This window comes from Tinamus guttatus, unplaced genomic scaffold, assembly GCF_059628265.1.
Source record: "Tinamus guttatus ecotype Peru unplaced genomic scaffold, ASM5962826v1 Tinamus_guttatus_pri_ptg000202l, whole genome shotgun sequence".
Classification (NCBI taxonomy): Eukaryota; Metazoa; Chordata; class Aves; order Tinamiformes; family Tinamidae; genus Tinamus; species Tinamus guttatus.
In genome coordinates, this window is record NW_028288736.1 from 2,871,942 (window position 1) to 2,884,396 (window position 12,455).

At 53.0% G+C, this 12,455-nt stretch overlaps 1 protein-coding gene across 4 annotated transcripts in view; it reads left to right on the plus strand.

The window, feature by feature from the left end:
• The first annotated feature begins 1,591 nt into the window (after positions 1-1,591).
• Positions 1,592-12,455, plus strand: part of LEF1 (lymphoid enhancer binding factor 1) — a 51,325-nt gene continuing 40,461 nt past the window's right edge. For all 4 annotated transcript variants that reach the window (XM_088524019.1, XM_010226096.2, XM_088524021.1 and 1 more), the window contains exons 1-3: positions 1,592-1,846; positions 2,608-2,671; positions 3,910-4,043. In XM_088524019.1, the coding sequence (XP_088380145.1) occupies positions 1,592-1,846; positions 2,608-2,671; positions 3,910-4,043 (453 nt within the window). The remainder of the gene's footprint in view (positions 1,847-2,607; positions 2,672-3,909; positions 4,044-12,455) is intronic.

The following is a 12,455-nucleotide window of genomic DNA, read 5'->3' on the forward strand; positions in this document are numbered from 1 at the left end:
ATCATTAGGGTCTCCACCTCCCCCGCGGCCGCCCCCTCTCCGGACCTCTTCTGCCTTCAAAACACTTCTCCCCACTCCCCCCCCCGCAAAAAAAAAAAAAAAAAAAAAAAAAAAGAGGGGGGAGAAAAATTCAAAAAGGGAAACAAAGCCAGGGAGCTATGAAAACCTCCAGCCCGCATAAAGGGGACGATCGCGGCCGGCGGCGGCTCCCCCTTTTGCCCCCCCAGGAAAGGAACCCCCGGACCTCCCGTCGGGGCAGCGGGCGGCGCTACTAGAAATCGCAAATCGCCGTCTCTGTGTTCCCCCCCACCACCTTTTTTTTTTTTTTTTCCTCCTAAAACCACCGCTCCCTAATGGCCTGTCTCAAGCCCTCTTCAGGAGAGACTTTTTAATGTTTATTGCTTTTATATTTACTTTTTTTTTTTTTCCACAGCCAAGTCCCTGCGTTTCTCCCTCTCTCCCCCGCGCTTCCTGCGCGCACTTGCTTGATCCCTCTCCGCGTCCCGTGGGGCTTTAACTCCTCGCCCACGTCGGGGGGACACACATGGGGAGCGCTCGGGCGTTTGGGGGGTTTCCCCTGGCCTGCGCCCCCGACGGCGCCGTTTCGGGGCGCGCTGCGCTCCGGCCGCGCTCTCCTCAAAACGGATGGAGCCCCCTCGGGCATCCCCCGGCCCTGCTCCCGCGCCCTCCCCTTCGCCGCTGCCCGGGGCATGTGCACAGCGCCAGCCGCGCCTTCCCGATGCCAAAATCCCGGGAAGTTGTTTCCTGCGAAATGCGCGTCCAGCGCATCGCACGCGCTCCATAAGACCGCCGCCAGAGCTCCGACGTTCCCCAAACGCAGCCCCTGCTTTTGTCTGCCTTTTTTTTAAAAAAATAATAATAATAATATTATTTTGTTTTGGTGGAGGGGGTGTTTCTCAAGCCCCTCCAACAAAAGCCGGGGGCAGCTTCCAAACTCGCGGGCCGGGCCGAGGCGCCGCAAGCAGCCGCTGCGCCGCGGCTTAATCCTCCGCCGGGGGCTCCCCGCCAACACCCCCGGCCGCAAATAGAGGTGCAGGAAGCGTCTTAGCAAAGCGCCCCCCAAAATCTCCCTCTCCCTCTCACACACACGTTGCCCCAGGGCTGCCCCCGCTGCGCGCCCCCCTGCGCGGCCCCGCCGTGTCAATCACGGCGGCGGCTCCGCTTTCATCCCCCCCTCCTCATCCTCCCTCCCGGGGCGGCGGGGGCGGGCGCGACGCTGAAGTTGCCGCCGCCCCGCGCCCCGCTCCGCGCAGCCCCGCGCGGCCCCGCGCAGCGCCCGCCCCGCCGCAACTTCGCGCCGCCGCCGCCGCCCAAACTTGCGAGGGCTCCGCGCCTCCCCCGCCGCCCTGCCGGTGCCTCCCCCCTCCCCGCCTCCCTCGCCGCTACCTGGTGCGAGCGGCCGAGCGGCGGGAGCGCGGTGGGCTGGCGTAGGGAGGAGGAGGAGGAGGGTGGCGGGTTTTTTTCCCCGTTTCTCTCTTTTTTTTTTTTTTTTTTTTTTCTCCTCTTTTTTTCCCTCCTCAGTCGCCCTTTCTCGCCGCCGCGGCCCCTTCGCGCGCCCGGCGCCGCGGCGATGCCTCAGCTCGGCGGGGCCGGAGGCGGCGGCGGGGCCGGCGGCGGGGCCGGAGCGGGCGCGGGCGGCGGCGGCGGGGGGGACCCCGAGCTGTGCGCCACGGACGAGATGATCCCCTTCAAGGACGAGGGCGACCCGCAGAAGGAGAAGATCTTCGCCGAGATCAGCCACCCCGAGGAGGAGGGCGACCTGGCCGACATCAAGTCCTCCCTCGTCAACGAGTCCGAGATCGCGCCCAGCGCCGGCGGACACGAGGTGCGGGCTTGGGCCGGGGGGTCCGGAGAGGGTTTGGGGCACCGTCCTCTCCCTTGCCTCGAGAAACGCACCCCGAACCCGCCCGACGTCCCCCAACATGGCCCTTCTTCGTGAGGGGAGAAAGTTGCCGCGCGTCCCCGGCGGGGCAGGAGCGCCCTGAGGCGCCCCCCGCACCGGAGGCTTCAGAGGGAACCTCGAGGGGGGAGGGTTGCCCCAAACCGCCCGGCTATTGCCCAGGACTGCGCTCAGAGCAACTTCGGGGCGAGCCGCCGCGCTCTCACCTCATCCGCTCTTCATTTGTTTTATTTCTGTTTTATTCCCCCCCTACACCTCATGCTGCGGGCAGCCTGGCTTGCAATATTGGCCGCAGTGTTACGTTAGCAATCAGAGTTTCTGAAAGCCGAAGCTCGAAATATCTTCTTTTTCCCCTCTGAATCAAGCCCCTCTCGTGCAGCGCTTCTGCTAGGAAAGCTTTGGAAAGCCGCCTAGTTATCGGCGCCGGAATGAGGCGAGCACTTGTGCCGGCGTCTCTCCTACAGTTGCCTTCAAAATGACTTAAGAGGAAAAGCAAAGATGCTTATCGTTGTCGTAACTTTTCTCCCCTTCTCTGTCCTTTTCAGGAAGAGCTAGTGTTGTTAACAGCAAATGAACATCCATAAAATGACTCCCTGCTTTTTTGTTTTAATGTATTTATTTTTATGTATGTATTTATTTATTTATTTTTCCTGCTTGCTTCTTAATGATGGCTTCTCTGTGGTTAGGTTTCCAGGCAAACCCAGGCGCCAGACTCCTACCATGATAAAGGCAGAGAGCATCCCGAGGAAGGTGAGAGCCCGCACCGTATGCAGCAGGATGCGGATCCCTGTGGAAAACACAAATCCCATCTCTTTTTCGGGAGCTCGAGGGGGGTGGTGGTGGAGCTGTGCCGCGCTCTCAGAGCTTGCTCTGAAAGGCGACGAGCTGCAGCACGTTTATCTTGGGCGACCAAATGGCATTTGGTTGTTTAGAAACTGATAAGTAGGCCAAATGGATCATTTGCGGAAGAAATAACTAATTTTAGGATATCAGCTCAAGCACATCTATCTCCTCACTCATGCCGCACAGCTGAGTTGTGGCATTCAGAAGCTGTATGACGCCTTTTTCTTTCTTAATCAAAGTTAGGATTTCTAACTGCATCGTATCGCAAATCCCATATAAAGACAGGTCCTTGCCAGGGCTCTCTGGTGATTGTACTCCAAATTAGCCACTAATCAGCTGAAAAACAGCAGTGTTTGGGTGTTTTGGCAGGTAGTGGGGTGGAGAAGGTGTCTCTCCATCCTTGCACCCCTCAGAGGCTGGAGCTGTGAGTGACTGGTAGCTCATAGGGATGGTTGACGCTTCACCCCCCTCCCTGCCTGTCTCCGTGCAGAAAGTGGGGCCAAATTCCTTGTTTTCCACCAAAAGCAGCGCTCCTCACGTGGCTCCCCTCTGCACTCAGGTGCCACATGTGCTCAGCAGCCTCCTCCTGCCCCAAATCACGAGGGTATCGCTGCAAGCAGCCCCTGCCCGCTCGTCCTTGCCAGGGAGCGTGGCCAGAGCGGGTCCTTGGTGGCACACACTGCTCCTGCCACTTACCATTGCCCTGTCCTGCCTTTCCTCACAGCAGTGCCGCAGGTCCATCCTGGTGGTGCTCCTGCGTCTATAAATCCAGGAGGAATATATGTAAAATGGGGGAAAGCAGCTCCCTGAGAAGCGTGGTGTCGCTACTGGAGGGGCTGCCCACTTGAATGGCAGCTAGCAAAATAAAAGGATTGCAAAATATTTTTTTTTTCCCCTCACACTTTTTAAGTGTGAATTCCTCACTAAGCATGCTTGCTCCTTTAAGAATTAAGTCTTCTTTAAAATAAAAAAAAAAAAGAAAAAAGTTATGTGTTGTTGCAGGCCACTTTCTGTCAGAAGCAGTTGCCCTGTACAGGGTGACGTTTGCATGCAGCGCATCCCCAGGAATACCCAGGCCCATCAAAGTGGCCTGCAAAAATCACATTTTGCAGGGAATAATGTGACCATTGTTTCCTCTTCCCTAGGAAAGCATCCGGACAGTGGCTTATACGGCAAGGGACCATCATACTCTGGTTATTCTGGGTATATCATGATGCCAAATATGAACACCGACCCCTACATGCCGAACGGATCCCTGTCGCCGCCCATCCCCAGGACAGTGAGTTGCCTGCGCCTTCCTCTGCGCGATTGTGCTTTATTATTATTATTTATCTTTTTTAGACAGCTTCTCAGTCTTCAGAGGCTCTATCCCACAGCATTTCAGGGCTCCCTCTCGGAGGTGTTGGTTGTGCTACTGGTGGAAAAGCACCTCTGAGCAGGACTGGAGGGAAAGCCCTGGTTGATGCCGAGGGATAACGTGAGGTGGGAAGATGTAGATGCCCGTTGCAGGGACTAGGCCACATGTGAGGTTTTTGGGGAGCTTTAACTCCTCTGTTTGCGGAGGGAAAAGAGAGGTCTAGAAGGAGAGCTGTTGAAGTTGCTGCTTAGCAAGCTGGAAAGATTCGGTGTTTTCTCTCTTGCCTTCAGATGTGGCACTGCTCTTTGCTGCTCGCTCCTGTGGCCCTTGGCTCTGCACGAAGGCCTCGTGCGCCCGCGGGCACGGCCGTGACGCGAGCGTACTCTGCGCCGCCGCCGCTGCCACGCTCGCCCCACACGGCCGGTCACTGCCCGCTCCGGCCGAGCGGCTCCGCGTGCCCCGCGCCGCCGCGTCTGCCCGTGCTGCTGCACAGGCATCTCGGCCGGGTCTTGGTGTGTTCTGGGGTTTGGAGGGTCAATCCCGCTTTGTGTCTTTGCTGGCATGCGGATAGGGTGGTGGGGAGGCACCACTGAAATTAGCCATGGAAATTGCTTTAGTAGGACTGGAGTGGAGTGGGAAGCAAATTTGCTTGTAGGTGTCTTCTGGCAAGACAGTATCTGCCATTGCCTATGCTGGGATATCAGGAGTTGTATGCAGGTATTTCCTAGTGATAAGCAGCTTTCCCTCTTCCTGGCTCTCAGCTTTTTTTATCCATCAGCCTGTCTTTATTTTGTTCTGCTGTGTCCTTGGTTTTCCTACCAGGCTGTGGCTTTTGGCTTCAGAAACAAAAAGACCGGGCCTAATTTGTGTTGGTGATTTAATAACAGCAAAGCAGGTTAAAATACTGGATGTTGGGATTCAGAGTGATGCTACAGTCTGTTTTTCCTAGTCTGTTTTTCCTGTCTTTTTTTGTTTGTTTGTTAACATGTCATTACTTGCATTTCCAAGCATCAAAACCTTGTGCAGGGGGCTGCTTTCTGTGCTTCTCTTCTTAAAAGAGACCTTGTTTGTACGTGAACAGCAGTGCAGAGGCCTGCGCCAGTTCGATGCAAAATAGCGCGTGTGAGAGTGCATGCAGCGGCAACGACCCCTCTTCCAAAAACTTTGGAGTGAGGAAAAGAACACGGCTGCTTCAGCAGCGCCGAGGCTCCAGTCTGCCCATTTGCAGACTGAGAAACTTCATAACACCTTTTTTTTTTGTTTTACCCCTGCTGTTCCCCCATTAGCCCCCGATAAGGTGTCTCGAGCTGGGCTTCTCGGTGCGGGGCCGGGCTCACTCAGCGCTTTGCCCATCCCACGGGATGCTCCGGCGCCTCCGCGGAGCTCTGCCCCCGCAAGCAGGAAGCCGCGGCGGGGCTGGGGTCCCGTCTGGAGCCCTCTCTGGGCACCCGCAGGGCTACGTGCCCAAATTATTTAGTACTTTATTTTCCCTTTCTTTCCTCAGTCGCGTGCTGTGATGTCTGCTGGGCTCGTAGCTGCCAGCCGTGCTACTTCTTCCTCCTTCTCCTCCTCCTCCTTCTCCTCCTCCTTCTCTTCCTCGTCCCATGTCCCATGGGACGGGCGCTGGGGTCTGGAGGGAGCAGTGGCTGCCCCTGTGCCTGCACCATTTGCAGCACAAAGCCACGCTGCTGCCTCTCGCCCTGAGGGCTGCATTAACGCACTGCCCCAGGCACCCAGGCCTTTGCTTTCCTTTCTTTTTTCTTTTTTTTTCTGTTTTTTTTTTTTCCCCTTCTCCCTTTCTCCCTCCTTTGCAAACTGTGTAAAGGATGTGGGTAGGTGCAGACAACCCCACGCCTGGTAAAATGCAGCGAAACGGAGAAATGGACCATCCCTGACAGACACAACTATGCCTGGCTATATATATGTGTGTATGCATATACATATATATATATAAGTATATGAATGCATGTATACATATATATTGCAAAGATAAAGCTCTGCGTTTTGTTTCTGGAGCAAGCACATGGGGTGCGATGCTGTGGCTCTCGCCTCGCCTCGTGCCACGTGCAGGCAAGTCCTCAGCTGGGGCAGGACGGGGGCAGCCGGGGCCCCCTCCAGCGTCACACGTGTAGCCAGAGCTCGCCCAGCGCAGCCTGAAATCCGGGGAATTCACAGGCCAGCCTGTGCTGATTCGGTGGGCAGAGGGACCGGGTTATATATATCATATATACCTATAATATTTGTGTGAGTGTTTTTTCGCTTTGTTTTGTTTTTGCTAGTCAAAGCTGCTCTATGCAGTCCAACAACACACATATACATGAAACATCTTTTTTTTGGTCTTTTTTTTGTTTGCTTGTTTGTTTGTTTTAAGGGCCAAATGCTTTAAGTTCTTGTTCTGTAAAATAAATGAAAAAGAAATGTACATCTGTAGTCATCGGGCACATTATATCTAATAAACCCTGAAAGAAGAAAACCCAAGTGTAATTGTGGGGCAGCTGTTTTCCCCACAGCTGCTGTTGCTGCAGTGGTCTCATCCTGCTTCCTGTCTTTCTTTTTCCCCTTGGATTTTACTGGTACCTGGTTTGTCTTTTGCAAGTTGCCTTTGTAGGAGTGGGACGGTGTCGCTTGCAGGTTGGGAGCCTCGTGGAGCAGTCTGTGTGTTTCTCAGCTGGCTGCGAGGCGGCTGGTGCAGGGAGCTGCAGGAGCAGAGCCAGGCGATAAAACCCAAACCGCGGGAGCACCTGGCGAGCGAGCGGCCTGCGCTCCGGATACCCCTCCGTGGTTTCTCAGCACCACACGGGGACTGAGGAGGGGGGCAGCAGGCAGCTGTTTGTTTTCTAACAAACACGTGTGGGGTTTTCTTACTTAAAAAAAAAAAAAAAAGATTAAGTTTCCTATTCTAAACTTTCTCATCTGTGCGGTGGGAACGTGGGGACCGGAGAGGAGACTGACGAATTGTTTCTGTCTCTCAAATTCATCTGGAAAATTGTTTTGTCTCCGCTCCTTGCTCCTCCCAGTGGATGAGACCTTCTGTTGTAAGCCGTGGGATTTCTGGAACCCCCCTCTTGCCCGCTCTTGTCTGCTCAGGGAGTCTGAGGTTTTGTCTTAGCGGTTAAACTGTTTGTTAGCTGCTGGAGTCGGTGTTAAGTAGTTTGGAGGATACAACCCTAGAAACACCTCAGAGGGACTTCTGAAATGCAGTGTATCCACTTGGAAGTGGTGAGGGGCGCTGCCACAGAAATCTGAACACAAGGAAAAAAATGGTAGCAAGCAAAGTGCCTCCCCAGTTTTGCCTGTGAACTTGCCTGCCTCTGCATGGCCATCATTAGGGATGCAGTTCTGTCTCAAGAGGCGAGGACCCCAGGAGCAGTCGCATGGGTAAGATGAAAGGGAGGAAGGACGAGGGCAGAAACAGCAAGCGTGCGTGGCATCCAAGCGGCATCCAAGCAGGGGCAGGCAGGATGTTTCCCTGGCTGCATCTTGCCACCTCTTTGCAGAAAGGCTGGCTGACTTGACTTGCTTGCAGGAGGTTTTTTGGGAGCCAGAGAGGAGTCAAGTAAGAACATCAGTGCCCGGAGTCCTGCTTCTGCTCCCCATCGTGCATTGGGACCCTTGGCACTAGTTTCTCTCTTGCCTTAAAGTAGGAAAGCCCAAGGGTTGTAGACAGCTCTGTCCCACCAGCGCAAGCAAATGGTATTCGCCAGATCTTCTCCGGATCAGGTCTTCTCCTGCCCTTCTCCCAGAGTTCTCCCGCGGTTCGGCGTGGAGGTGGGGATGATGCTGCACATTGCAGCTTAGCTGCAGAGTGGCCAGAAACCCCTCCCGTGGTGAAGAGCAGCTTGTTACAGGCTCCGCTTGCTGCGGAAGACATGGCCCTGGAAGAAAACCCCAAGCAGGCTGGGGCATCCAACGAGGAAAAGGCTTTTCCCAGCTCCGTGCCACATGGCTGGGAGGACTGGAGAGCCACCGGCCCGGCTCCTCTCCGGTGCTGTTTATCGCTGGGAATATCCCTTGGTATGCGAAGGAAATAACCCACACCAAAAGCATTTTGCTGCTACTGTAATATTTCTGAAGTCCTACTAGAGGCATGTGCTCTTCTTCAGTTAATTATTGAAGGTAAATACTCCTCTGGCTTATGAATAGACACATGTGCACGTATGCTTTAGATGCTTTAATACACCTATGCATTTGCAGCCTGTGTCCAGGCCGCCCATCGCTGCTGCTCTGCTGGTGACTGGTCCCCTTGCAAGCTCTGCTTTCCTCCGGCAAGGACAGACCCTCCCATGCAACACATCCCTGTGGCTGGTGGGAGCAAAACACGTCCCATGGCCCCTTGGCGTTTCAGCGTACAGCCCCATCAGCTTACAGCTTGGCTGTCCTTGGAGCGTGTGTAGTGTGATGCTGGTGGTGCTGGTCCTGCCCGCAGACATGATCCCTCCTTGAGGGACCCAGTCCTCACGGCAGGCAAGGGATGGAGTGCTTGAGTAAGAGTGTGTGCGCTGCCTCTCCGGGGGTTGCACTGGAAGTGCAGGGGGAGCTAATGTGCCCTTAGGACCATCCGCTTGTGCATGGCATGAGCCGTGTCCCCCGCGTCCTCTGCACGAGAGCCTGTGCGATACCTCGTGTTGAGGTGAAACGTCTTGAGTGTCTTCACCTGGCATCTTCAAAGCTGTTAAATCCCTCTTTTTTTTGGTATTCTCATGACGCTGAGAGGGCAGTTCGACATTGCTGTATTTCCTCCAAGTGGCCACGAACACAGGCAGCGTTGGGGCATGAAATCATTAGGACAGGCTTAGTCGTCAAAAACCGCAAGTGTGAAGTTGTGAGGCTTCGATCAAATACTCAGAAAAGGGATGGTCTAACTTAGAAAGTGAGTGTGCCATTGACACCAGCTTTGGCACCAAAGCTTCAAATAGAGAGTTTGTTTGGGCTGGTATTTGTCTGGCAAGCTGGAGAGCGTCTTCTTCCCAAGGCGTCTGTCCATGTGAGGGCCCTCCCTAGCCCAGCTCTTCCCCAGCAGCCGGTTTGGGCTCTGTGCTTCCAAAGTTGGACTGGGACCATGTTAGGCAAATAAGCTGTAATCACAAGCAACATTTATGTTTTTCATTGCCCTTGATTCTCCCATGTCCCAACGGTTTCATTGTGGTTCTGTCCCATTTCAAGGTCTCTCTGTGGCCAGCAAAGTTGCCACCATCAGTCTATGAGACATCTGGCAGAGCAATGCCACCATAACATGACGCAACTTTGGGAATATCTCCTTGTAAACGCAGCTTTGGGAATCACTGTGAAGCAGCGGGTGAGTTTGGTCTGCACCTTGTTGCAAAGCGGCCTCCCCCATGCGTCGTTCGCCTCGATTTGAGGCTCCTCACAGCTTCCTTCGTGCAGAGCCAATTTCAGTGTAGCAGGTGACACTTCTCTTCATGAGTTTGTCGTGTAAACCTTCCAATTCAGGCACATTTGGGGAAGGCAGGGCCTTTGGACATGCTTGGCACTGTGATGCTGAGATGAGGAATAGCCAAGACGGCAAAACTCTTTGAGGAAAAGAGCCAGATACCAAACCTACTAAAAAGCATTTTGAAAAGCATAAGCAAGTAAAATATCTTGCCCTAAAAATGCCTTTAAAGCTGTTTCTCTGACCTCCAACGGCAGAATATTGAGTCGTATTTGTGTATTTTATTTTTCCTGCCTGGTTTTCTCCTTCTCACACAAGTGTAATTTAACTTAAAGAATAAGTGCATGTTTGGAGAACTGGCCTGAGCATGCTGGATTTGAGAATTTAGTTACTCAAAATCCTCTTTCTCTGTCACTTCATTTCATGTCTTATAGACTCCCATGTGCAGGGAGAATAGAAAGCTATGCTGGGCTTAAAGGAAAAGAGAAAGAAACGAGGAAAAAGAGGGGGGGAAAAAAAGCTTAACTTTTAAGTGTGTGGAGTTTCCTGTTTGTGTTGTGACCTTTTTTGTCCTCCCTCTGCTATTTTGAGAATAATTTCTCAGATAACAGTGCAGGGATCCTACTTTAGATGCAAATCTTCACAAGGAAAACTCGGAACAGGGAAATTGCAAAAAAAAAAAAAAAAAAAAAAAGCTAATTTTTTTAGACCACTTCAGACACATTGACAGTGTGATTACAGGCGTGCTTTTAAAACTGGCATCTACTAAGCTTCTTATCAGAGTGACCTGTAAAAGATGACTTCATACTCCGTAACGAGGAAGTATCGAGAGCTTCTAGGAGAGCTGGTCAAAATAGTGTTTTGTTGAAAACTTTGTTGATTAAAGGGCTTTACCAAAGCCACTTGTACTTCTCCCTGGGTCTGATAAAATTAAATTAAAAAAAATATTTTCTTTTTCTTTACAGGGTGGGTGCATTTGGGTGTATGTATAGGGGAAACAGGGCTATTGGAGACTCATGGGGCAGTGAGGAGTGTAATAGGATCAGCAAATGTTGCTCAACCAAAGCCATTTGAAAACCTTCTGCATCTGGGGCAGAAGGAGGCTTTTTGAAGAGAATGAGATTTCAGAGAGGTTTTGCGAAGCCCATCTAGCTCCAAGACTGTAAGTAAATATGTTCTGTTAGTTAAACAGTTATTGTCGCTGTAGGATAAAAAAGCCCTGCTCTGTTAAATGAATCTTTCTGGCCAACATTTTCCGGATGAAACTTCTCCTCAGCTTTGGGCAATAAGCAGCCTGTGCGGTTCCTTGGGGGTCTCGCCTTGGGCTGCTTGAGGTAGTGTTGAGGCACGAGCAAGAAGCCCGAGCCCAGCAGTGGGTTTTGGGCTGACTTCTGCCATTTCTGTGTTACTGCCTGCATCTTGCCTCAGTTCCAGTGCCAGGAGGTTTCCTCATGAGAGAAACCCTCAGGTCCTGAGTTCCCTTCAGGAATGCACCAGAAAGGCCACTCAGTGATGAAGATACATATATCTTTTTTGATTAATATATATACGTATATGTATCTTTTTTCATGAAAACACAGCAAAAAAAGAGCAACTTCTGCTTCTATGTCTCCTTTGTATTATCTGCCATCGTGTGTGTTTAGACTCCGGTAATGCTGTGATTCAACAGACAGTAGGATGCCAAGGGAGTTAAAACGAGAGATGTGTGTGGACGGGGTAACGGAGAATTTCCTGGCCCCGCAGTCTGACTAAAAAGTGGAGCAGATGGGGAGAAGGTCCCCAGCAGGGCTGGCTGCGGCCGTGTCTCACGCCCGGCTGTCCCGTTAAGGACCAAGGAATCACACTGAGGTTTTTGTGTAAAACTTTTCTGTCAAAAATTTATTCTCTTCTTAATTTCTTCTCTTTATCCCCTCTGTGCCCTTGCAGAGCTGTGGTATCTTCCCACTGCTTTTTTGCCCTGCCTGTTGTTGCTTTTCCCCCAGGGAGGGCAGCCCTCAGCATCTTCCTTTGCACTGCCGCTCTCGTCTCGGCCCCTCTCGTGGAAATCCGGAGTCAGTCCAGTTTGGCAGCAGGGGTGTCGCGCGCTCTTGCTCTCCCAGGGCGTAGCCATTGATTTATTTTATTTATGTTTAATTTTTGTTTGGTTCTCGCGTGCTCAGTCCTGCCAGGCTCCTGGGGAGGCAATGTGCTTGGGCTTTCACCACTTTGCATGGGCATGCAGGACCTGCAGCCCCTATATGGCCTGGCCTATATCTCCTATATGTCCTGGCCACTGCTGGTTCATGAGGTCCTCCAGCTCCCTCAAGTACAATTCAGTGTGAGGAGAGGGCTGGCAGGTTTGATAGGCTCAGAGTGCTGAATCCTCTGCAAATGCAGAAGAAAAGTGCCCAGGAAGGAAAAATCAGCAACGCACGGTAAAACCCCCTGAACCTCGTCCTCCTGGCGATGGTGTGAGCCTCGCAGGTAGCGCGGCCCGGCCTGCAGTCGCAAGTGGAGGGAGCTGGAGAGTCTTTGCTGCCCAGTTTGCAGCCAGGGGCCCATTCCCAGGGTCTCCTGTCCTGGCGGCGCAGGGAGCTGCAATAGGGGGGTCCCCAAGGCAGGAGGGGCCTCAGCTTGCGGTGACTGCCCGGCTCTGTTCCTTGGGGTGGTTTGGAGGGACTCACTGTGGGAGCGGGCGGCAGCACCAGCCAGAGCGGCAGCAGATCCGTGTGCGGAGGAGGATGGTGGTGGTGGTGGGAAATACATTAGAGCAGGGACGACTTCTTTCTTAATGCTGCTGAAAAGGAATCAGCTTTTGCTTCTGGGAGAGGATCCTGCTACGTTTGGCTTTGGAGTCAGCCTCGATGCGGCGTGTGTGTCAAGGAACAGTCAAAGTAAAAGCAGGATGGTTTTCCAGCCTTGAAGTGACAGGGACATAAGCGCCGTGTCCACAGGGAGGAAGG